The 24,600-nt window shown below is 45.4% G+C and overlaps 1 protein-coding gene across 1 annotated transcript; it reads left to right on the forward strand.

The window, feature by feature from the left end:
- Positions 1–16,775: 16,775 nt before the first annotated feature.
- On the forward strand, positions 16,776–24,491 carry LOC310771863 (galactose-3-O-sulfotransferase 2-like; the record flags this gene model as incomplete). Its single annotated transcript, XM_083664370.1, has 4 exons — positions 16,776–16,834; positions 17,614–17,724; positions 20,617–21,367; positions 23,092–24,491. The coding sequence occupies 4 exons, from the start codon at positions 16,776–16,778 to the stop codon at positions 24,079–24,081; spliced, it is 1,911 nt and encodes a 636-aa protein (XP_083520496.1). The 3' UTR covers positions 24,082–24,491.
- Positions 24,492–24,600: the final 109 nt, after the last annotated feature.

Consider the following 24,600-nt stretch of genomic DNA (forward strand, 5'->3'; position numbering starts at 1 on the left):
CCCTCTCTCTATATCAAAATGGATAACAGAGATGACTAACTGTATTTCTTTAGAGAAAATTATGTATGTTCTGAAAAACAGACTTGATGTATTTCTAAGTATTTGGCAACCTTTTATTGAGTACATGAAAATACTAACTCTACCAACTGTGAACTTGCTATGACTTCTGAACTGGTCCCACTATACATTAGGTCAATAACACCTTAAAAAAAAAAAAAACCTGGTTGAGATATCTCACCGTACTTCATGAAACATTATTATTATTTTTATTTTCCTTTTCTTTTTAGTAATTTATATTACTGCTTTTTCTTTTCTGTCTTTAATGGGAATGAGTTGCATTATGTGTTGTTGTTTTTTGTCTACATGAAAACTTTAAAATAAAATATATAAAAGAAAAAAAAGAAAAAAAAAAAAAAAAAGCACTGCATAGAGGCAACAGTGAAACTATAATCAAAATAGCCATTCTTCTACATTCTCTTAATTGTTAGCTTCTTGTAAATGAAATAATGGGGAAGTTTAACAATCAATTTGTTGGATACCCCATTGAAGGCCCTCAAAGACCCCTGTGGTCACTGGACCCCCGGATCCTCTCCCCCCAAAGTCTAGAAATCTCCCCCATGTGAAGCATATAAGGAGGAACTACCCCCCTCCTATTCCCCTTCCCCATTTGCAAAGTGAACTCTAGGCCCTGGGATGGTGGACACATTTGCCTCTCGTGATCGGTTATGGAAAATCGAATTTCCCTAGAAGAAGACTAGAAGATACAGTGTTGTGAGTTGATGATTCAGTCTTATATCAGGTTAGGAATGTAAGTCATTTTTGCAGCCAGACTTCCCTGTTAAATCCTGACATTTCGGTGTAGAAGCAACAGTATCACATGTCCCTTTCCACTGAATGTGCTTTAGCATCATATCATTTCCCCTCTTGTTCTTTCTCTTCTCACAGTAGCCTCAAACATCACAATGCTATGGAGCCACAACACATTGTGTGTTCTGAGTAAGGGGCATGGCAGTGATACACCTCCATTGTTCATGAAGTCGTTGGTTAACAAGTTAGACTAATAGGCCCATGGTTTGACTGAAGTGCACATCCCTTCTCTGGGGGGTTGCCCAAAAAATCATCCTGGCAACTGTAGAAGATCACTAACAGCAGTTGGATTGTATGTGTGGCAGGTTGAATGAGGGAAAGTGGATCTCAGCGACTTCATCTCACAGACTGAAGAGATGTAACATTGTAAGAGGATCTCTAAAGGGTTCCACACCGCGGGGTTCATCTCACAGACTGAAGAGATGTAACATTGTAAGAGGATCTCTAAAGGGTTCCACACCCCGGGGTTCATCTCACAGACTGAAGAGATGTAACATTGTAAGAGGATCTCTAAAGGGTTCGACACCCCGGGGTTCATCTCACAGACTGAAGAGATGTAACATTGTAAGAGGATCTCTAAAGGGTTCCACACCGCGGGGTTCATCTCACAGACTGAAGAGATGTAACATTGTAAGAGGATCTCTAAAGGGTTCCACACCCCGGGGTTCATCTCACAGACTGAAGAGATGTAACATTGTAAGAGGATCTCTAAAGGGTTCCACACCCCGGGGTTCATCTCACAGACTGAAGAGATGTAACATTGTAAGAGGATCTCTAAAGGGTTCCACACCTCGGGGACACTTCAAAGCACTAGCGGGAACAAAGGCCGACTGATGCGTGACCTCAGGTCTCCTGTGTCGGGGGTCAAAAGGTTGCACTTGAACACAACGCAAAGGCTACAGCCGACGGTCAACGATAGCAACTATGTGAGACCTATAGGCCTGTGCAACTACGTGAGACCTACAGACCTGTGCAACTACGTGAGACCTACAGGCCTGTGCAACTACGTGGACCTATAGGCCTGTGCAACTACGTGAGACCTATAGGCCTGTGCAACTACGTGAGACCTATAGGCCTGTGCAACTACGTGGACCTATAGGCCTGTGCAACTACGTGAGACCTATAGGCCTGTGCAACTACGTGAGACCTATAGGCCTGTGCAACTACGTGAGACCTATAGGCCTGTGCAACTACGTGAGACCTATAGGCCTGTGCAACTACGTGGACCTATAGGCCTGTGCAACTACGTGAGACCTATAGGCCTGTGCAACTACGTGAGACCTATAGGCCTGTGCAACTACGTGAGACCTATAGGCCTGTGCAACTACGTGAGACCTATAGGCCTGTGCAACTACGTGAGACCTATAGGCCTGTGCAACTACGTGAGACCTATAGGCCTGTGCAACTACCTGAGACCTATAGGCCTGTGCAACTACGTGAGACCTACAGGCCTGTGCAACTACGTGGACCTATAGGCCTGTGCAACTACGTGAGACCTATAGGCCTGTGCAACTACGTGGACCTATAGGCCTGTGCAACTACGTGGACCTATAGGCCTGTGCAACTACGTGGACCTATAGGCTTGTGCAACTACGTGGACCTATAGGCCTGTGCAACTACGTGAGACCTACAGGCCTGTGCAACTACGTGGACCTATAGGCCTGTGCAACTACGTGGACCTATAGGCCTGTGCAACTACGTGAGACCTATAGGCCTGTGCAACTACGTGAGACCTATAGGCCTGTGCAACTACGTGAGACCTATAGGCCTGTGCAACTATGTGAGACCTATAGGCCTGTGCAACTATGTGAGACCTATAGGCCTGTGCAACTACGTGAGACCTATAGGCCTGTGCAACTATGTGAGACCTATAGGCCTGTGCAACTACGTGAGACCTACAGGCCTGTGCAACTACGTGGACCTATAGGCCTGTGCAACTACGTGGACCTATAGGCCTGTGCAGACCAGATTCATGAAGCAAAGCAGCGTTTGCCTACCATATTTCACTCGCCACTTCAATGGTTTCATCATATAGCTTCTTCTATTTGAGAATATTTCCCCTTTTTTTCAATATTTTTTTTATTTACAGTTTTGTGTTAATACATAGACAGTGTGAGACAAAGAAGGGGGAAAAAATCATCATATTTGAGAATATTTCTGATTAAAAACAGTTGCAGACAGCACGGGCGTTGTCAGGCCCTTGACTGGTCTTTTGCTTGTGGAAGAAGAAAGGAAGAGGTGGAGGTGAAAAATAAGGAGAAAGTGCACTGAATGCGTGACATCATGGAGGCAGCGACAGCCAGGCTCAAGGTAGTCTCTTAAAACAGACGAGTTGGCTTCCGCAATTTTCAAATGCTTCCGCCATACCGTCTGTACTTCGTGGGGGAGAATCATGCACCAACCGGAATGGGAAGCAGAAAGGCGGGTCTTCCGCTCATTAGTCCAATCAGAATCCAATATGCCGGCAGAAAGGCGGGTCTTCCGCTCGTTAGTCCAATCAGAATCCAATATGCCGCATTCGCGTGTCGTGATTGGTCGGATTCCGTAGAACTTCCTTCCAGTCTGAAGGTTTTTTTCCCAACTTCCTTGTGCATGTTCTGGGGGTGTAACGTACAGACTGTATAGCTGCATTCGCTGGATGTAGATGAGACAGTCTGTTTTAAGAGACTAGGCTCAAGGGGAGTTCCTGAAGGCCACGTTGTTGTGAAAATATCTGTGTATTGGAATGATCAGGTGAGATAAAGTTGAAAAATTAGAAGAATGTTTTGTGTGTGCGCTCTCTTCTCCTGCACTGCCTCGCTACCAGCTGACCACCAGCCAATCAGAGTGATTTCTCTACCAGCTGACCACCAGCCAATCAGAGTGGGAAGCCGGATTGGGGGTATGTGTCCTGGTTGCTGAACTAGCGCCTCCTCTGGTCGGTCGGGGAACGGCACGTGATCTGAATTGCACAGGGTGTTACAAAGTGTTATTTTCTGCACCTTCTCCTCCTCTCTCCCTCACTATTTGCCGCTCCTTTTCCGGCACGAATCAAGTCCCAGGGGCTTCAGAGCCCTGTCTTCACCCTGTCTTCACCCTGTCTTCAGCCTGTCTTCACCCTGTCTTCAGCCCTGTCTTCACCCTGTCTTCAGCCTGTCTTCAGCCCTGTCTTCACCCTGTCTTCACCCTGTCTTCAGCCCTGTCTTCAGCCATGCCATGGCTGCCATGGACAGCTGTATGTTGCCAGCTAGCGAGCCCAGGCTTTGAGCGTGCGAGATGCCTTAGTTCCTTCAAATAGCCATTCACAGTTTTGAGGTTTTAATTAAAAAAGGGGCTACAATTGACTGTATTTGTGGTTGTATGAGTCTGGACAGACATGGATGTATAGACTGCTCAGGTGTTGGCGGAGGCATACAACCGTGATTTCTACTTTGTATCGAGTTTTACATGAAAATCTTGCCTCTAACGCAGCCTTAATAGAGTAGTGGAGGGATGACATATTTTTGTCGGCTTAACCAGAAATGAGTTCCACTTTTATGACTTTTCAAGCGCTTTCTGAAAATCGCATTAAAAAAAAAGCACGTTTACGTTTCAAAAGTCATAAAAGCGGCCCACGTTTGTGAAGATGATCCTGCTAAACACACCTCCCATAAACCTTTGTTAATCGCACAACAGACCTTATTTCATGCATTTAACCAAAATCCCCATTCTAAAAGCCCATTCTCTTTTCCCCTTATGAACCAAAGTGCAACTTCTGGACTCATTCCTGCAGGACTCTATATATGTGCTGGGTTCACATTGTCAGCAGCCTTCGTACTGTATCAACGGCCCAGTGTTGACTTTAGATCCCAGGTGTCAGTTGTGTGCTCGCTGCTCGCGCTGACCTCACTTTTGAGGGAGAGATTAGAAACTGTTGGCCAGACAGAGTCGGTGCTGAGAGAGTTGGAGCGACAGACTGATCTCCAGATAAACTGGCTGACTGACCGTGCGTTTGACCGAGCCCCGACCCACTGCTGGCTTTGACACAGGGATGCCTGGAATTCCTCAGAAGACAAAGTGCCTTACCTGAAGCTACTACTCTGAACTGTTACGCAGAGGGCAGATCTTACCTGAAGCTACCTCTTAACTGTTACGCAGAGGGCAGATCTCTGAACTGTTACATGGAGGGCAGAAGTTCATGTGTGTTTGTGCACGAGAGGAGGAGCTGCAGGCCATGCTCCAGATGTTGCTGGAGCCTTCAAAAGTCTCCTCATTCATTCCTGATGTCCGCAAGCCTATCTCTCCCCCACTCTCCTACCAAAGCCTACTCTCCCCCACTCTCCTACCAAAGCCTACAACTCTCCCCTACTCTCCTACCAAAGCCTACTCTCCCCCACTCTCCTACCAAAGCCTACTCTCCCCCACTCTCCTACAAAAGCCTACTCTCCCCCACTCTCCTACCAAAGCCTACTCTCCCCCACTCTCCTACCAAAGCCTACTCTCCCCCACTCTCCTACCAAAGCCTACAACTCTCCCCCACTCTCCTACCAAAGCCTACTCTCCCCCACTCTCCTACCAAAGCCTACTCTCCCCCACTCTCCTACCAAAGCCTACAACTCTCCCCCACTCTCCTACCAAAGCCTACTCTCCCCCACTCTCCTACCAAAGCCTACTCTCCCCCACTCTCCTACCAAAGCCTACTCTCCCCCACTCTCCTACCAAAGCCCTGCAGTGCAGCGTCCAAATGGGGCCAAAGGACACCCAGGCAGGGTGGGAACCCCTCCCTCTGGCCGTGATGCCCTGAGGCCTCCTTGGCAGTGCCCTGCTAGCAGCCTGCTGCTGTCAGTTGCTTTAAACGCGTCAGTGGGCTCAGTTTAATGTAGTCTGCTCTATGTGAAGGATGTGTCAGTGGCTCATTTTAACACACATTTCAGAAAAATCACTCTTCACAATGTCAATGGAGCAATGACCTCTGTGCCCTGGCTGTGACCTTTGTGCCCTGGCATGTGACCTTGTGCCCTAAAAGAAATAGCAACGCCGAAGGCCAGATGGCCACGCCCCTAAAATGACAAAATCCCCACTCTGCACCCAGTGTGTGTGTGTGGTGGTGGGCGGGGGTCCAGGTGTCTCCAGGTGTCTCTGAGGTTCCAGTGGGTCCCCAAGCAACATTAGGGATACATTCAGTTCATTATATAATTCAACAGAATTAGCTCAATTGGAGAATGTGTAAGAATGACTATTGTGATGGTAGGTTTCACTATCACCACTATATAGCGTTGGCAGTTCTAAATACTACAGCAACAACTAACAGCTTATGGGTCTCTAAAGGAGTAACCTGACGCTGCCAGATGGTTCGTTTTCACCTAACCATCTCGGAACGAGTCGCTTGGGAAACCGTTTCAAAGGGCATCAGGCACTTTCAAAAGATACCTGCCACGTGATTGGATGAACCATCCATCGTCTATCATGTCTATCACGGGCTCGCTCTCGCTGGCGTCACACCTAAAGCCCGCCGATTGGTGCAAACCACTGGTGCTTCAGATTCAAACCAATAGGATCGGAGCGTGGCAAGATTTGTTGTGTGATCGTGATCTCATGATCTCACGACATCGGATCAAATGTGTGTGTGTGTGTGTGTGTGTGTGTGTTTGTATGCACCCACACATGTATCTGTGTAAAGTGTGTGTCTGTGTGTGTGCAGGTATGTGTGTGTAGGTATGCTGCTACAGTTTTATCCGTGGTGGAATGTGTGTAATTTAGGAGGCGTTGCAGCAGCAATTATGTGTCTACACAGGGCATGTGTCAGGTTTTCCACTCACATTCTGCTTTAACCCATTGATACCTGATGCAGCATTTGTGTGTGTATCCCTTTAAGACGCGGTTTGCGGTCTTAAAGGGATACACACACAAATGAGGGATATACACACGCAAATGCTGCATCAGGTATCAATGGGTTAATCTGCCTGTGGGAGTCATGTGACTATGCTTCAATAGAATAGAGAGCCAAAGTGAACGTCACTTCCTGCTTCAGCACTGTACCAGAGATTTTCATCCGCCATTTATTTTCCCATAGACATTTCGTAAAATGCTTATAAAATAGTTTTACTTGTTCAAACCAAACGGTTCAGATATATTTAGAAACAGGAGAGACCACATAACATTTCACTCTCAACCTATAAGATTCCGGATTTAAAGAAAATATTTTTTCCATGTTGTTTTTTTAAGTTTTGGTCCGAGTGAAATGTTCTATGGTCTCTCCCGATTATAGCGTTAGCTGAACCGTTTGGTTTGAACCAGTAAAACTGTTTTTATAAGTATTTTACGAAAAAATAAATGGCGGATGAAAATCTCTGGGATAGTGCTGAAGCAGGAAGTGACGTTCACTTTGGCTCTCTATAGAACAGAATTGAATAGGATTTAGCAGAAGAAGCCTGAGGCAGTGGTCAGTGAGATAGATATTTAGAGATAGTGTGTGTGTGTGTGTGTGTGTGTGTGTGCGTGTGTGTGTGTGTGTGCGTGTGTGTGTGTGTGTGCGTGTGTGTGCGCTCGCATGTGCATCCAGCACAACTCGAATTGCACTTTCGATGTGTGAATATGCAGCCCATCCTCATTCCCGATGCGTCAAATTCCACTGCTCTGTCAAGTCCCTCGGCGCGCTACAGTAGCTATACCGACGCCGAAGGTCAAAGGTCGCCTTTCTCCTCCCTTTTTGAGGAGCTTCAGTACAGGCTAACCAAATCTCCAGGTGGATTTCCATGTAGACGGCATGTGGCTCTAGCTGTGGCTGCTGAGCTGTTTATAGAAGGTTCTGACAGAGAACATGACAGAGGCAGTGGCCAGTTCTCTGCTCCCAGTGGAAATGAACTGCCGCAAACTCTCCCCTTCAAGCTTCTGTCACTTGGACTTGAGCTAGTTATGTAACTAGGCACCATAGTTTGGCCAGTATTGGTTTTCTGAAGACGGATATATTTTGGATTGAAACTGGCCATAGGTGATCTTTACATGTGAGCATTTTCATGCTAAACAACATAGAATTGAGTCAGGGTGGAAAAGCCTCTGATCCAGCATTTAGACCACAGGACACTAGTGCCCCAAACGCACACAAAGCAACAACTGACGCGCATCATTTGATGCGTGTCAATTTCTGCTCCTATATAGCGCACAAGCATCAGATGGACTAACCTACATACCGACAGCACAGAACCATCAGTATTTTGGGAAAAAGATCATTAATTTACATGTAGGCACTAGGCAGGCACAATGAGCGATGAATAAAAAAGTAGTACGGGTGTCGAGGCGGTTTGACATCAGAACGCTCTTGGTGCGCGTTGGGCCATGAAACAGAGAAACAGACAGAGCCCTCGCTCCCATTTATATACTGAGGATTGCTGATATTAAATGTAGAATGTGGATGCAGTACAAAGTGCGCTACAGACCTCACTGCTAATAGCTTAGAACTACAATGGCCTGGTCTGTGGTATCGCTGCCTATCCACGTTCAGTCACCCAAAATACAACTAAACACTCACATGTAGTTGTGACTTGTCATCGATGTCATCAGTGATGATGTCATCAGTGATGTAATAAATACTTCTTCTTCTTCTGTACTGTTTTATGGCAGTTGGCATCCTTTATGTTACATTACCGCCTCCTTCTGGATTAACCCATCCACTGTTTCCCTACATTATCCCTTACGTGTGCTGGTCCTCGAGTCTTTTGATGTAATAAATCCTTCCTGGCTGAGGCTATAAGTGGTGGGAGCATAAGTAAGTAGGGAAGAGGACAAGTGGCGCATCATCTCCAGAGTCTCCACCCTAGGAATCGAGCTACACGCACAATATTCCTATTCTAGTATTCCTAGTATTTAAGCTTGAGAATCTATTTTAAAGCCACACTATATGAACCTCTGGCATAAGGTTTTAATAAAAATCCAATGATGGCCTGAATAGTCTCTTAAAACTGCTAAAATTGCTCCCGCAGTTTTGAAACGCTTCCGCCGACTGTACTTCATGCAGGGGAAAGTTGGTCAAAACGGAAAGGGAAACTCGAGCGATGGGGGACGTCCCGGATGTCCCACCTAAAGGCAGGTGATTGTAGAAATACATCACTCATATTTCTCCAATCACCTGCATTGGTTTGTGAACATGTGTCGTGATTAGTCGAATATCGAACTTCCTCCGGTTTGAATCATCTCGGTCTGCTCTGTGGACGTGAAGTACAAACCGTATGGTGCAGAAGAATGTAGAAGAGTCTGGCTTGAGAGACGATGGCCCGAACCTAACGACTGCCACCATGAGCAGCTCCAATCAAAATGTGCTGAGAGTGAAGCCCTGTGTGTGTGTGTGTGTGTGTGTGTGTGTGTGTGTGTGTGTGCGCGTGTGAGAGAGAGTGAGAGTGAGAGTGAGAGTGAGAGTGAGAGAGAGAGAGAGAGAGAGAGAGAGAGAGAGAGAGAGAGAGTGTGTGTGTGTGTGTGTGTGTGTGTGTGTGTGTGTGTGTGTGTGATTGTGTGTGTGACTGTTGTGTTTATTCGAGCAGTACCCACAGCTGTTGAGTGATTCCAAGATTCCAGCTTGGCAGAGGAGGCTCAGTATCAGTCCAAAACCCAGAGAGAGAGAGAGACACACACACACACACACACACACACAGGGAGAGAAAAATAGAGCGAGAGACAGACAGTTTTTCCTTTTGTTGGTTTAAGTGAAATACAGAAACAAGCATAGTAGACAGTTGCACAGCAACAAACACACACATAATTCATAATAGTACCTAATGTATTATGTTCGTTTGTATTAATGTTATTTTGTTTCATTAATTCTTGATGTTTTGGCAATATTGTTTATGAGACATTCATGCCAATAAAGCAAATTTGAATTTGACAGACAGAAAGAGAGAGAAACAGAGAGACAGAGAAAGAGACAGACCGAGAGAGAGAGAGAGAGAGACCAAGAGAGAAGTAGAGAGAGAGAGACCGAGAGAGAGAAGTAGAGAGAGAGAGAGAGACACAGACCGAGAGAGAGAGAGAAGTAGAGAGAGAGAGAGAGAGAGAGAGAGACACAGACCGAGAGAGAGAGAGAAGTAGAGAGAGAGAGAGAGAGAGAGAGACACAGACCGAGAGAGAGAGAGAAGTAGAGAGAGAGAGAGAGAGAAGTAGAGAGAGAGGAGAGAGAGAATATAAGGCAGGTGTCTGGATGAACATAGAAAGGTAGAAAGAGTAGGATGGGTGTTTTGTGTTGTAGCAGCCAACACTGAAGACAGGTCTGTTGACCCCAACTCGTTTTGTGTTCACAAGCTGTGTGGACTCTCTGTGTGGAGCGCAGTCTGTGTGGAGCGCAGTCTGTGTGGACTCTCTGTGTGGAGCGCAGTCTGTGTGGAGCGCAGTCTGTGTGGACTCTCTGTGTGGAGCGCAGTCTGTGTGGAGCGCAGTCTGTGTGGAGCGCAGTCTGTGTGGACTCTCTGTGTGGAGCGCAGTCTGTGTGGAGCGCAGTCTGTGTGGACTCTCTGTGTGGAGCGCAGTCTGTGTGGAGCGCAGTCTGTGTGGACTCTCTGTGTGGAGCGCAGTCTGTGTGGACTCTCTGTGTGGAGCGCAGTCTGTGTGGAGCGCAGTCTGTGTGGAGCGCAGTCTGTGTGGAGCGCAGTCTGTGTGGAGCGCAGTCTGTGTGGAGCGCAGTCTGTGTGGAGCGCAGTCTGTGTGGAGCGCAGTCTGTCTGTTCCATTAGGTTGATGAAGCCATTCAGCTCGTTCACCTACAATTCAAATGAATGATTGATTGAAGAGGAGGAGAGCTGTTCTATCTGTCTGTTTGATGAGCGTATGATTGAGTTTTGATCATAGCACTTTGCAATATGATTTGCATGACGTCATGATCAAAGTAAAGAGGAGCTATTCCCTGTGCTTGATGTTTGCAAGGAATCCTGGGTAGTGTGCTGTAGAGACACTCTTTGCTTAATACCTGTATCTGTAGCCAGATTTGGAAGACTGTAAACGAAGGACATAAAACATATTTCTAGTATAAACTCTTTGTCATCTCGATTAGAGTTGTTGTCTGGATCCATGACATGATATTATTATTATTATTATTATTATTATAGCTGACGAGCATGGGCTGCTGTATTTATTTACTCCACAACCTTACGACTATAGCTAAAAATGTATTTTAAGAGAAGTGTAAAGAATTTAAATGGACGGTAAATGAAAACAAAACAAAACAATTTAAAGTAGGTTACACTACTCAAAAGTCAGAGTAAATAAGCCGGGAGCCAGACCGTGACTCCTCAGGATGTTTTCTGCTACCTTTGTTTCACTATGATTTCCTGTTAGCTTACACCTTGGGCCATCTCAAGGTGTAGGGACCACGTTCACGTTCGCCGGTTGGTCTCAGGGGCCCAAAAAAAAGATTTTTTGGGACAAAAATCATGTAAATCCAATTAATAAGGTCCTGCAATGGCATAAATAGTCATGCAAGCATGCAATTTTGCAGCAAGTATACTGGGGCATAGGGGGAAGTAGCAAAATAAGATTCTGGGGCTTGCTGCGATTCTATTTTAAAATTTCACCCACAAAACCCACAAAACAAAACAAATACTGTCCGTTTTACAAATTCTCCTCAGAAATGATTACCGTATTTTCCAGCACTTCATGGTGAATATAACTTTGTTTGTATTTAGAAAACTGCCCAAGTTCATAAGCTTCATATTGAGGCCAAGATGACCTTCCTATTGATAGCTTTCAAGGGGCGTTACGTGCTGCCGGGAACGGCCACCTGACGGTCAAAAAAAACTTGTTCATTCCGCTGCCAGCCGAGTCGACTAGTTTCTCACGCTGTGTTTGTTCAGCCGTTTGTACACACGTCTTTGCGGCCAACATTTCATCAAAGGTAAGCTCAAGTAACGTTACAATAATGATTAAAATACCCCGTTAACGTTACTTGAGCTTACCTTTGATGAAATGTTGGCCGCAAAAACGTGTGTACTTTGATGGTAGAAAAAAAGCCATTTGCCCTCCCCAGCGACTGAACCACGTCTAATCGCACAAATCCACAACCTCCTCCTGTCTGAGTTTTCTTTCTCCGACGGGATTCTGTAAAAGCACAAGCCATGCGTGTCTCCTCGTCGGTTAGTGCAACCGATAGCACAACAGGTATCCGGCATTTTGGCTGAACAAACACAGCGTGAGAAACTAATCGACTCCGCGTTTTTTTTTTGGCCTGCCAGGTGTGCGTTCCCGGCAGCACGTAACGCCCCTTGAAAGCTATGAATACCTCAGAAATGACACTTGCTGTGGCTGAAATCCTCTGAACATTTTCAGAAAGGAGCCGTGGCCAATACCTTGTGGTGGCCATGGCAGAGCGTTTAACTTTAGCCCTATGTTTTGATGCTCAAGGATTACAACCAAACTATATATAATATCATAAATTATTCAGGTAAATAGTTAATGGTGAATTCTATGACATTGTGGGAAATAGGAAATCACAGTATCTGAGGATAGTCTATTTGCCAGCCTATTATAGAAAGCCCTATTGTGAACCCGGAAATGTTAGGTAGCCCTAACGTTTATGTTATGTTATTATGTAATTAGCATCATTAGCATTCATGCTTCATGTTGTTGTGCTGTCTTCGTAGCGTAAACATTTAAGTGTGTTATGAGGTTTAATGTTGTGTTTTTCGCAGTGGAAAGAGTCTTAATACCTGGACACAGTTGACTTTGATGTTCTTGTCACCTTTCTTCCTGACAAAATCAATGTAATGGAAAAATGTCCAGCCGCTGAATGCAAACATTTCCTCCATAGCTCTGCTTCCAAGCTAACGCAGTGACGTCACGTCACGCATTGTTGTTGTAACGTTGTATGATATATGATATATGTTTGGTCACGTGAACGCCGACTGCATGTCGTTTTGCAGCACGTTGCAATCACTGAATGGAAGCAACAAAAGTAAGGAAGTAAGTTTAAGGAAGTAAGTTTTATCTTGGGGTAACGGTAATATTATTACTGCAATTTCTTTAGTAATTTGTTAGACTACTTGTTACTGGGAAAAGTAGCCTGATGTAATATTATTACAGTAACGCGTTTCTAGTAATGCATAGTAACGCGTTACTGCATGCCAAACACTGCAATGGATGAATGTGTATCTTGGTCTGAGTGGAGTGTATCTTTGAGAGTGTGTTCAGGAGAGAGCCAGGGGGTTTGCTGGCAAGACATTGTGAATGGAGACTGTGGTTTTTAGTCAGTCTGCTAAAAAGGAAACTTTATTCCGTCTCAGTTTGATATGTTGTTTGACTTGGAGGCAGGATGAGTCCCTGGAAGAGCTGTGCTGACAGAAGGAGGCAGGATGAGTCTCTGGAAGAGCTGTGCTGACAGAAGGAGGCAGGATGAGTCTCTGGAAGAGCTGTAGTGACAGAAGGAGGCAGGATGAGTCCCTGGAAGAGCTGTGCTGACAGAAGGAGGCAGGATGAGTCTCTGGAAGAGCTGTGCTGACAGAAGGAGGCAGGATGAGTCTCTGGAAGAGCTGTGCTGACAGAAGGAGGCAGGATGAGTCTCTGGAAGAGCTGTGCTGACAGAAGGAGGCAGGATGAGTCCCTGGAAGAGCTGTGCTGACAGAAGGAGGCAGGATGAGTCTCTGGAAGAGCTGTGCTGACAGAAGGAGGCAGGATGAGTCCCTGGAAGAGCTGTGCTGACAGAAGGAGGCAGGATGAGTCTCTGGAAGAGCTGTGGTGACAGAAGGAGGCAGGATGAGTCTCTGGAAGAGCTGTGGTGACAGAAGGAGGCAGGATGAGTCCCTGGAAGAGCTGTGCTGACAGAAGGAGGCAGGATGAGTCCCTGGAAGAGCTGTGCTGACAGAAGGAGGCAGGATGAGTCCCTGGAAGAGCTGTGCTGACAGAAGGAGGCAGAATGAGTCCCTGGAAGAGCTGTGCTGACAGAAGGTTACCACCTCTCTGAACACCATCTTCCCTGAGGAATCATCTATCTGCACTGGCTCTCTGAACTAGAGATAGCATGTCCGAGTGCCAATACCGATACCGATCCGATCCGATCTTTTTCCCTCTCTTATACAACTAAGCTGCTCATAATTAATGTATCTGGACCCATGTTCATAATGAATATATCTGGACCCATGTTCATAATGAATATATCTGGACCCATGTTCATAATGAATATATCTGGACCCATGTTCATAATGAATATATCTGGACCCATGTTCATAATGAATATATCTGGACCCATGTTCATAATGAATATATCTGGACCCATGTTCATAATGAATATATCTGGACCCATGTTCATAATGAATATATCTGGACCCATGTTCATAATGAATATATCTGGACCCATGTTCATAATGAATATATCTGGACCCATGCAGCCATCTAAATATTTTATTCAAACTTTGGAACAAATAGTTTACTCCCTAAAGGAAGATGTAGGTAGGCTATAGAGCTCAATAGTCATGACTTTTTTGTGATGTCATTGACCCGGAATTTCCCCATTCATTTTTTCCATAGACATTTCGATTCCTATGCTCGCTTCCTATTCCCGCTACGCTGGCCCTATATATATATATATATATATATATATATATATATATATATATATATATAAAATATTTAGATGGCTGGGTCCAGATACATTCATTATGAACAGCTTAGTTGTATAAGAGAGGGAAAAAGATATATAGATAGATAGATAGATAGATAGATAGATAGATAGATAGATAGAAGATATAGATAGATTTTGGCTCTTGCAAAGAAGCTTTTTGTCAGTGTGGCTCCTGAGTAGGTAAGGTTGAGTACTGAGCTACACGATGCGTGATGTTTTCTGCATCAAGAGACAAGGTGTTGGATCGTGTTGAAGGATCTTTTTTCCTGCTGCTTCAGCCTGAATTAGTAATAGTAATCTGATTCCCCTGTGGAAACACAATTAACTCACCACTAAGTGCGTCTGTTTTTTGTTTTTTGCTTGAAAGATAATTTGTCATTTTGTGACTTGAGATATTGAAATTGCATTTGCATTGACCGGCATTAGCTTAGCAACTTGTGGTAATGTGACCCAAAAAGAAAATGCCTGTGAACATTTTAGTAACAATTACTGAGTTAGCAGCTGGTTTTTTGCATAAAAGAAATTGCATACATGCTTGCAGAACTTATTTTTTTGTAAGGTGGAATTTATTTGGCAATGCTAATGAAATTGGACTAATGGGCTACATGATATTGAAACACAGCTAACCTAGCGTAGCAATAGTATGATAAGATCAAACGGGATGGGGCCCCTGGGGAAATTTGGGTGGATCTCAAATGGATCTATGTTTATTCTCAACAATACATTGGTGACTGACGTACATGTAGTTATCCTGATGAGGTGACTGACGTACATGTAGTTATCCTGATGATTCCAGAACTTCAGCAGCAGTTCTCAGACTGGGGGTCAGGATATCAAGATTCAAGATTCAAGATTTTTATTGTCACTCCGTAGTACAAGTATCACGTGTGAAATTCTTGTGCTGTGAACTCCGTTTACAACATAGTACAAATATAACAGGGCATATGAGTGCAAAAACAACAAGAGACACAACAATAAGGCAGTAGAGTGATAAGACAAGTCAGAGACAGTGGCATATTCACTGCACATAGGTGCACATGTCATGTGCATACTTTGGACGTATCCCGAGGGGTTACAACACCATAGTTTGGGGCAGTTGCAAGATGATTTAAAATTATATAGTTCTAATATATTTTTGTGCAATTTGTAGTTTTAATTTTCAGCCTCTAGGGTTAACTGGAATAGGTTTCTTTTAACCCATTGATACCTGATGCAGCATTTGCGTGTATATCCCTCATTTGTGTGTGTATCCCTTTAAGACCGCGAACCGCGTTAACGCGGTTCACCATCTTAAAGGGATACACACACAAATGCTGCATCAGGTATCAATGGGTTAAAGGTCTATCTAGTGTAAAGCAAGATTTCCTTGCTTCTTAGATTATAAATGACTTGGGCGTGATAAACCTCATGGAAGTCTCTAAACACATGAATGGTCCATAAAGCCACACCAGCCAGTTAATGAGGGGAGAGACAGAGTACATAGAAAAGTCCCAGGGGAAGTCTGGATTTTTTTGCAGCAGAACTCATAACCTTGTTTTAAAGAGCCATGAGACATATTTTATACAGTTAAAAATAGCATGATATGGGACCTTTAAATATTTTAATCTGTCCATAAAAAGACAAACTAGCGGCTACAGAGCTTTGGCTTCCATGGTGGCTTGAGGTGAACACAGCCAATCCCTCTGCAAACCCTCAGCTGCTGAAGTCATTTAACTGGATGGAAGACAAGGAAATAAACTGTTCAAACCGGGCTGCAGACTGGGATGGTTTGAAAGAAGGCTCTGTCATGTTCTCAGTTTTGCGTTGCCAGACAACTTTGCCCCCAAAAAAGGACAGCCTTCACCAAACCCAACAGATAGAAGTGCATCACTATAAGTATTCCCCCATGAACCAAACCCAACATGTAGAAGTGCATCGCTATAAGTATTCCCCCATGAATTGTATTCTTTAGTCAGAGTAGGAAATCCTCTGAAACAGCATCTACATTGTAGGTTATGGGACACTAAAATCATATCATACAAATGCAGCCACCTTGAATTGCCAGCTGATCTTTGACATGTCCCTGACAGGGCCCTGACATGTCAGGGACATGTCATGGACATGTCATGTCCCTGACAGGGCCCTGACATGTCAGGGACATGTCATGGACATGTCATGTCCCTGACAGGGCCCTGTCAGGGACATGTCAGGGCCCTGTCAGGGACATGTCAGGGACATGTCAGGGCCCTGACATGTCCCTGACAGGGCCCTGACATGTCCCTGACATGTCCCTGACAGACCACATCCAGATCTGTGGCAGATTAAACAAACAATCTGTAGATGATCAAAACAGAAACTGAACTACTTAATAAACCATATAGATGCTTAGGTTTGACATCATGGAGACCCTGACTGGACCCCAACACATCATCATCATACTGTAAATGGGAGCTAGGGCTCTGTCTGTCTGTTTGTTTCTCTGTCTGTCCCACTAATGACATCATCAGTGATGTCATAAATTAATCAGTGATGTCATAAATCCCACTGATGACATCATCAGTGATGTCATAAATTCACTCACAAACACACAAAGTCACTGAGGGAGACTGAGGGAGAGGAGAGAGAAAGAGGGGGAGAGAGACTGGGGAGAGGGAGAGGAGGAGAGAGAGAGGGAGACATTGGGCACGCCAATAGGGCAGGCAAGGCCACACAGCAGCTGAGCTGCTGGCAAGGAGAGAGAGAGACTGAGGGAGAGAGAGGAGAAGGAGAGAGGAGGAGAAAGAGATGGGGGAGAGGGAGAGAGAGGAGAGAGAGAGGGGGAGAGGGAGGGAGAGAGAGATGGGAGAGAGACTGAGGGAGAGAGAGAGGGAGACATTGTGCACGCGCCAAGAGGTCAGGCAAGGCCACACAGCAGCCGAGCTGCGGGCAAGGCTGAGCAGCGGCCGAGCTGCGAATGCGACCTGCAGGGCCAGCTCGGCGAGCCCGAGCAGCGGGCGAGCCTAGGAATCGAGCGTGCGTGGTGATTATAGTTGTTATAAACATCATCCAAATTCAAGGTGCATTTATTCCATTTTATTTTTCTCTTCTATACCAACTAACCTGCACAACAACCACACACGCCAGTCTTTCATAAAAGGGCCAACATGGACCAATATCTGACCCATGTTCTGCTCTCAGTGTAGGTGTCATCAGTGTGTGCATGTTGTGCGCCCCCTGCAGGTGTGTGAGGAGAGTGCTGTGCAACCAGCGTCGCTCTCTGTGGATGCTGCTCATGCTTCTCACTGTCGTCTGCGTCGCCATTCAGATCCTGGGAGTCGTCCGCCAGGCCAGGTACACACACACACACACACACACACACACACACACACACACACACACACACACACACACACACACACACACACACACACACACACACACACACACACACGACTAGTATACAGCCATAACTAATGTGTAGGCGGGACCAACCTGGGGGTATGTGGAAAAGCAGAATCCTCGATTGGCTCCGAGAGGTTATTTGCAAATGAGCCGCGATCTGATTTGACTAAACCCAGCATGCTTGTCTGAGCTGGAGATGCTGATTGCCTGCAGTAACAACGCCACTAAATTCTCTAAATAGTTTAAATTCTGCTTATTTAACATGGCATAATGTAGAAAATGATTGTTCAAATAAATCTATATTCAACAACATCCAATTTATCTCCACCTTCGGTAGTTAACACTTTCAGTGCCACGGCCCTTGGGCAAAAGGTTGCTTGCTGTGCCACATAGGCCGCAATGCATTTTAAAACAGTCATATAATTACTTTAATAATTACTATGTAAACACTGAACACGCACAAATAACGATGAGACTCTCTTCTATCACCTGCAAAAAAAAGTTTATTGATCCCATTTTCCGTTCTTTAGTTATGAGCCGGAGAAGATAGCTTGATCGAACGAAAAACAGAGCTTTTTTTCTACGAGCTGAGATAATGAGCCTTTTGTGAAATTAAACATTTCAAGCACATCACTGACTCTGAAGCTAATTTTCTGATGTAGTCACACCTCAAAAATAATTTCCTTCAATAAAACAGTGAAGGCAAGGGAATTTTGTTTGGAAGAATAATATTTTTAGCTGAAACCAGCAGCGCTGGCGCCTGCATGCGCTGCTGGTTGCAGCTTCTTGCTGATCTTTTGCTGCTGGTGGGCATCGGATATTCTGGCTTGCGTTTGCCAACCCTGTCCTGCTGTCTGGGTCTGTGTTGTGTACTTGGCTCTGCGTGCCCACCTCCCCCCCTCCTCCTCCCCCCCCCCCCCCGTTGTAGGAGGAGTGTCTCTCTGCTCTGCTGTTTTCTCGTTTTCTCTGCCTGTGCTCAGCACTGAAAAAGTCAGCTAGATCCTGCTTTTTTACAGCCGCGTGTACCAGCTCCCATGCTTCGAGTTGAGAATAATAACAAATCCACGGCTGATCATGTGTTGCAGCGGACACGGAGGCTGTTGCAGCGGACATCGAGGTGCTCAATTGTGATAGCAGATTGGCTGCTGCAGGGGCACAGCTAAACGTTGCTTCAATGAAGCCGCTGCATACGGACGGATGCGATGCGATTTCCTTCCCCCCAATGACTTCTTCTGTGTGTTTCACTCCACGTTCTCTCATCTGGAGAGCGCTGTCGCCACCTAAGGGTTCTGTAAAATAGGTTAGACACATTCAATACCTCTGAATATTGTAAGAGGCGATGTAAGAGGCATAGATCGACACCCCCCCGTCAAAAAAAAAAAATCGAGTTATGACGCAATTTTGGCGTCGCTGGCACTGTACGGTAAATTTCTAATGACGCCATATGGCGTCGCTGGCACTGAATGTGTTAAAAGCCATCTCAAAAGCTCTGAATAGCGTATGATGCACTAAACGTTAACGTAACGTTACATGCCCAAACAGTTTGAAATCTTCAGATATAACTTGTAAAACTACTATAGCAATCTCGCCAGTAAACATGAATGTCCACAGGTTGCATAAAATGTACGAATGGTTTGTTGAAATAAACAATGAATTTATTTGGATCCCCGTTAGTTGTTACCAAGGTAACATCTACTCTTCCTGGGGTCCACCTTAAAAACATAAAAGTATACACGTGCTTTCACAGGTGAGTGCCCGGGCAGACACAGGTGAGTGCCCGGGCAGACACAGGTGAGTGCCCGGGCAGACACAGGTGAGTGCCCGGGCAGACACAGGTGAGTGATGTTGTAACGTTAACGTTAGCCAGATGGAGTGAGATGGAGGGGCAACCGATTGTTAAGGCAGATCAAGAGGTAGTAACTTCATTACAGTATGTCTGAATCAAATCAAAACAAGTCAAAACGATTGCAGAGAAAACTAACAAACTAATTCAAACTTTTGGAGGGAGAATCGGCAACCAAGCGCACCAGCGTCCTCTCCACATCTTATTTATTTTCTTCTCTCTCAGTCACGGCTCTATATCTGTTCTTCACAATAAGAATCCTCTGGTTAGTTTGTGTGCCTCAGTCAGCACTCAGCATGAATGTTTCAACACGCTCCATACGAGTGAACGTGATCAGCATGAAACGGTAAAATTGCAGATATCAAACGGAAACAAAACAAAACAAAACAAAAGAGAGAAATGCAACTAAAGCTACAAAATAGCCTACATCCTTTTAAAAATGTATTTTCCTGGTTCACTCGCACACATGCTGCACACAGAACAAAAAGGCCCTTTGAATGAGATAGCCCACCTGGGCACCAGGCACAGAAGGCATGGGGAGAGATACCCACAATGTCAACAGCCTCCTAGGCGGGAATCGAACCCAGGACCTTCTTGCTGTGAGGCGAGAGTGCGAGGCAGGAACACTATACTGCGCCATCGTGATTTTGTACTTTCTGAGTTATGAACTCAACTCTGAAAATATGGCATCTTTGAATTCTAATCAATTTAACTTTTTCACCTTCCAGAGAGAAGGAAGCACCCCACTTTTTAATATGTATTTATTTATTTATTTTTCATACATTTCAACTCATCAGTGTAACTGGTGTACCATTGAAATTTGTAAAATTTGTTTCAAGTTTTATAATAACTCCAGATAAATGTATTGTCCCATTGAACTTATTTAGTAATATAGGCTACATTATGTGACGTATCATGTTGACTGTGTGTGTGTGTGTGTGTGTGTGTGTGTGTGTGTGTGCGCGCGTGTGTTTGTGTAACTTGCTGTCTCCTCCCAGGAATGACAAACTGACAGGACTCATGAATCTGAGGTCGACTGCTGAAGACCAGCATCCACTGCTGCCTCTGCAGAATGTGTGGGAACACCTGCCCGCTCAGCCTCTAGTGGACAAGGAAGGGACTGCAGAACATCCTCATCAAAACCATGTGGGGAGAAGAGGGGAGAGATCTGAGGAACATCTGAAGCCCTCAGATCAGATCCTGTCCAGACATGTCCATAAACCCAGCAAGCTCATAGGTTCTCATATAGAGCCAAGACATGTTTCACCTGGAAAGCTAGTTCTACCCAAAGAGCCAACACTAAGAAACAAGCCCAGCCTAGCACTTCCTGGTTCTTTGGTCCTCCAAAAGGGGGTGCCATCTCACAGCAGCTCGGATGGCAGGAGACATACCATCCCACACTTCCACGGTAAAGATGTGACTTCAGCCATTGGCCAGAGGATCCTGAACACCCCCACTCCATCCAGCTCCTCCAGGGTTGACCTGAACAGCCTGGGTGACAGTGATAGCTGCCAGCCAAAGGACCACATCGTGTTCCTGAAGACACACAAAACAGCCAGCAGCACCATCCTCAACATCCTGTATCGCTATGGCGACAGCAGGAACCTGACCTTTGCCCTCCCACTGAACAAACACAGCCAGCTGTTTTACCCCTTCTTCTTCGCTGCCCACTTTGTGGAGGGCGTCAGCAGCAGGAGCGTGAGGCAGTTCCACCTCATGTGCAACCACATGAGGTTTAGAAAACCTGAGGTGAGCTTCATCATGTGCAACCACATGAGGTTTAGAAAACCTGAGGTGAGATTCATCATGTGCAACCAACCACATGAGGTTTAGAAAACCTGAGGTGAGCTTCATCATGTGCAACCACATGAGGTTTAGAAAACCTGAGGTGAGATTCATCATGTGCAACCAACCACATGAGGTTTAGAAAACCTGAGGTGAGCTTCATCATGTGCAACCACATGAGGTTTAGAAAACCTGAGGTGAGATTCATCATGTGCAACCACATGAGGTTTAGAAAACCTGAGGTGAGCCATGTGCAACCACATGAGGTTTAGAAAACCTGAGGTGAGCTTCATTATGTGCAACCACATGAGGTTTAGAAAACCTGAGGTGAGCTTCATTTAAAAAAATGACTCAAATGGTTTGGTTTAACGGTTGCCTTGCCTGTTTAGAACTGCATACCTTATCTATCTGTAACACAGCTAGGCTACATCTTCTTTCTCCTTTTGGTTATTGCTATTTCATAATTGTTTACAATATGGCACTGTAAAACTTCTACTAATTGTTGACCCATTTCACATGATTTCATAATTCCCTTAACCTCTAAAATAGGGGTGTCAAACATAGTGGCCAGAACCGGCCCACTGAAGGGTCCAATCAGGCCCACAGGACAAGTGTGAAAATTGCACTGAGAAGTTCTTCAATGCAATTTTTCAAGCTCAGGATTTGACACGCATTGTTGTGAAGGCTAAGAGGTGCCAGGTTTCAGGAGCATGTTGCAAATTAAGTAGCCTATTCCTGTTTTCGGTATTCATCACTAAATGGTCAAATATTGTCATTACCCTTGAATATATAATATATATTGCCATAAATTTTAATGCACAGTTACAGACAGTAGATTTGATATGATAGGCGTATGGTAGCTGAGATAACCTTGTGCGAAACCGCGTTCTTAAATTGTACCTGTAGGCCTAATTCTTTACACTGAAATAAACTGGAATATTTTGAGGTGTGTTTATGATGCATTCATTTTCGTTGTCTGGCCCAAATTGGGTCCCATGTGACCCGTGAACTAAAATGAGTTTGACACCCCTGTTCTAAAGTAACATGTTGAACAGCAGTTACATCTGGGGGTACGGTGGTGCAGTGGTTAAGTGCTGTCACCTCACAGCTAGAAGGTCCTGGGTTCAATTCCCACCTGGGACGCTGTGAACACTGAAGGAATGCGTGCCCGTCCGCATGTCCTCGAGTGCCCACCGCCCGGGTGGGGTCGTCAAAAGGGCCTTTCTGTGTGGAGTTTGCATGTTCTCCCCGTGCCCCCTGGGGGTTTCCTTCATATAGGAACCCCTTCACCAAAACATGCAATATCCTGGTCACTGAAGTGGTTCCTCCTCTGGTCGTTAGGGGCGCCTGTTCAGAGGGAGGGGAACTGGTTTGAATAGCGTGATCCTCCCACGTGCTATGTCCTACCGGTGAAGCTTCCCCTGTCAGGTGAAAAGAAGCGGCTGGCAACTGCCCATGTCTCGGAGGAAGCATGGAGCCAGTTTCGGCTCTCCCCAGATCGGCAGAGGGTGGAGTAGCAACCAGGATAAATAAATTAAAATGAGCATTAATGGGGGATAAAAATGGGATAAAAATCAAAACAAAAAAACAGCAGTTACATGAGCTAAAACCTTTCAGAAGTTCAGTCACAGTGAGGTAGAACTTGGTATTTTCTCCTAAACATAATTTCTTCCTTTGTTGTGTCCCAGGTGGCCAGAGTGATGCCTGCGGACACCTTCTATTTCTCCATCCTGAGGCATCCTGTGGCCATGATGGAGTCTATCTTCATCTACTATAAAAGCATCCCAGCCTTCGCCAAGGCTCGCAGCCTGGACGACTTCCTCGATAACGGCTGGCGAGGCTACAACTCATCGCTGACCAACAACCACTACGCTCACAACATCCTGGCCTTCGACTTTGGCTTCGACAACAACGTTTCGCTCCATGCTGAAGACCTGGAGGCGAGAGCCAGCACAGCTGTCGCAGCCATTGAACAGGACTTCCAGCTCATTCTCATCTCTGAATACTTTGACGAGTCTATGGTCTTGCTCAAGCACGCCCTCTGCTGGTCCCTGGAGGACGTGGTTTCCTTTAAGCTCAACAGTCGCAGTGAACGCACTCGTCACCCACTCCTGCCAAACACCGCAGACAAGATCAAGGCTTGGAACGCGTTAGACTGGAGGCTGTACCTGCACTTTAACGCCACCTTCTGGCAGAAAGTGGACACTCTGGTGGGGCAGGAGGAAATGAGGCGCCAAGTGTCTCGGCTGAAAGAACTCCGAGCCCAGCTAGCAAAGACCTGCCTGAAAGAGGGCGGGGCAGTAGACCCTTCCCAAATCAAAGATGCTGGGCTGAAGCCGTTCCAATATGGAGCAGCTGTCATCCAAGGATATAACTTAAACCCGGGCCTAGAGGGATCAACCAAAACAAAATGTCAGAATCTCATAACTCCAGAACTGCAGTACACAGATATGCTGTACTCCCAGCAGTTTCCAGAGCTAGCCGCTAAGCAAAGGAAAGCGACTAGGATGGTGGCTTTGCAGCGTCAGTCTGGCTCAAACCAAACGAGCATGATGAGACAGGTGTGGGCCAGGGAGAGCCAACACAGAACTGTCAGATACAAAGACCCAAACAGCAGGAACCAAAAGACCCCCCCCACAGGTGCCCTGTTAACACACACAGCAGCTCCAAACAAGTGAAACATGCCCTGACTGCTAACTGATCACTCAAGTATTGATGATTGATGGGGCTATTCACTTCTTATAGGTTCATACGGAGGTGTAATTTGTTCAGTCTATGCCCGTGTTGGAACATTTTCTTCATGTACATTCAGTGCATTCCTCTAGGTTGATTTTATGCCAAGAACATAACCACAGTGAAGCTAGAGCTGAATAGAGGGATGATCTCGAGGCATGGCTGCAGGCAAGACTAGAGCACCTATAGTCCAAATCAAGAACCAGGGGTCTCACCTATCAATATGTGCCTAGAATCCCTACTATGACTATTACTGACTTGTCCAGTGACTGTCTACTCAATCCAATCTGTGTTTCACAATCTAGTGTCATCTTACAAAAGGTATTCCACGTAAAATAAATAAAGTAAAAAAAAAGTATCCCACGCAAAAATGATGAAAAAAATACACACCGGTTATAAAGTAAACAAGACAACTTAGGATAATAACTTAAGTCAATTTTGACCGTTGCTTATAGCACAAGTAC

Source organism: Poromitra crassiceps (genome assembly GCF_964638095.1).
Source record: "Poromitra crassiceps genome assembly, contig: HAP1_SCAFFOLD_1392, whole genome shotgun sequence".
Lineage (NCBI taxonomy): Eukaryota > Metazoa > Chordata > Actinopteri > Beryciformes > Melamphaidae > Poromitra > Poromitra crassiceps.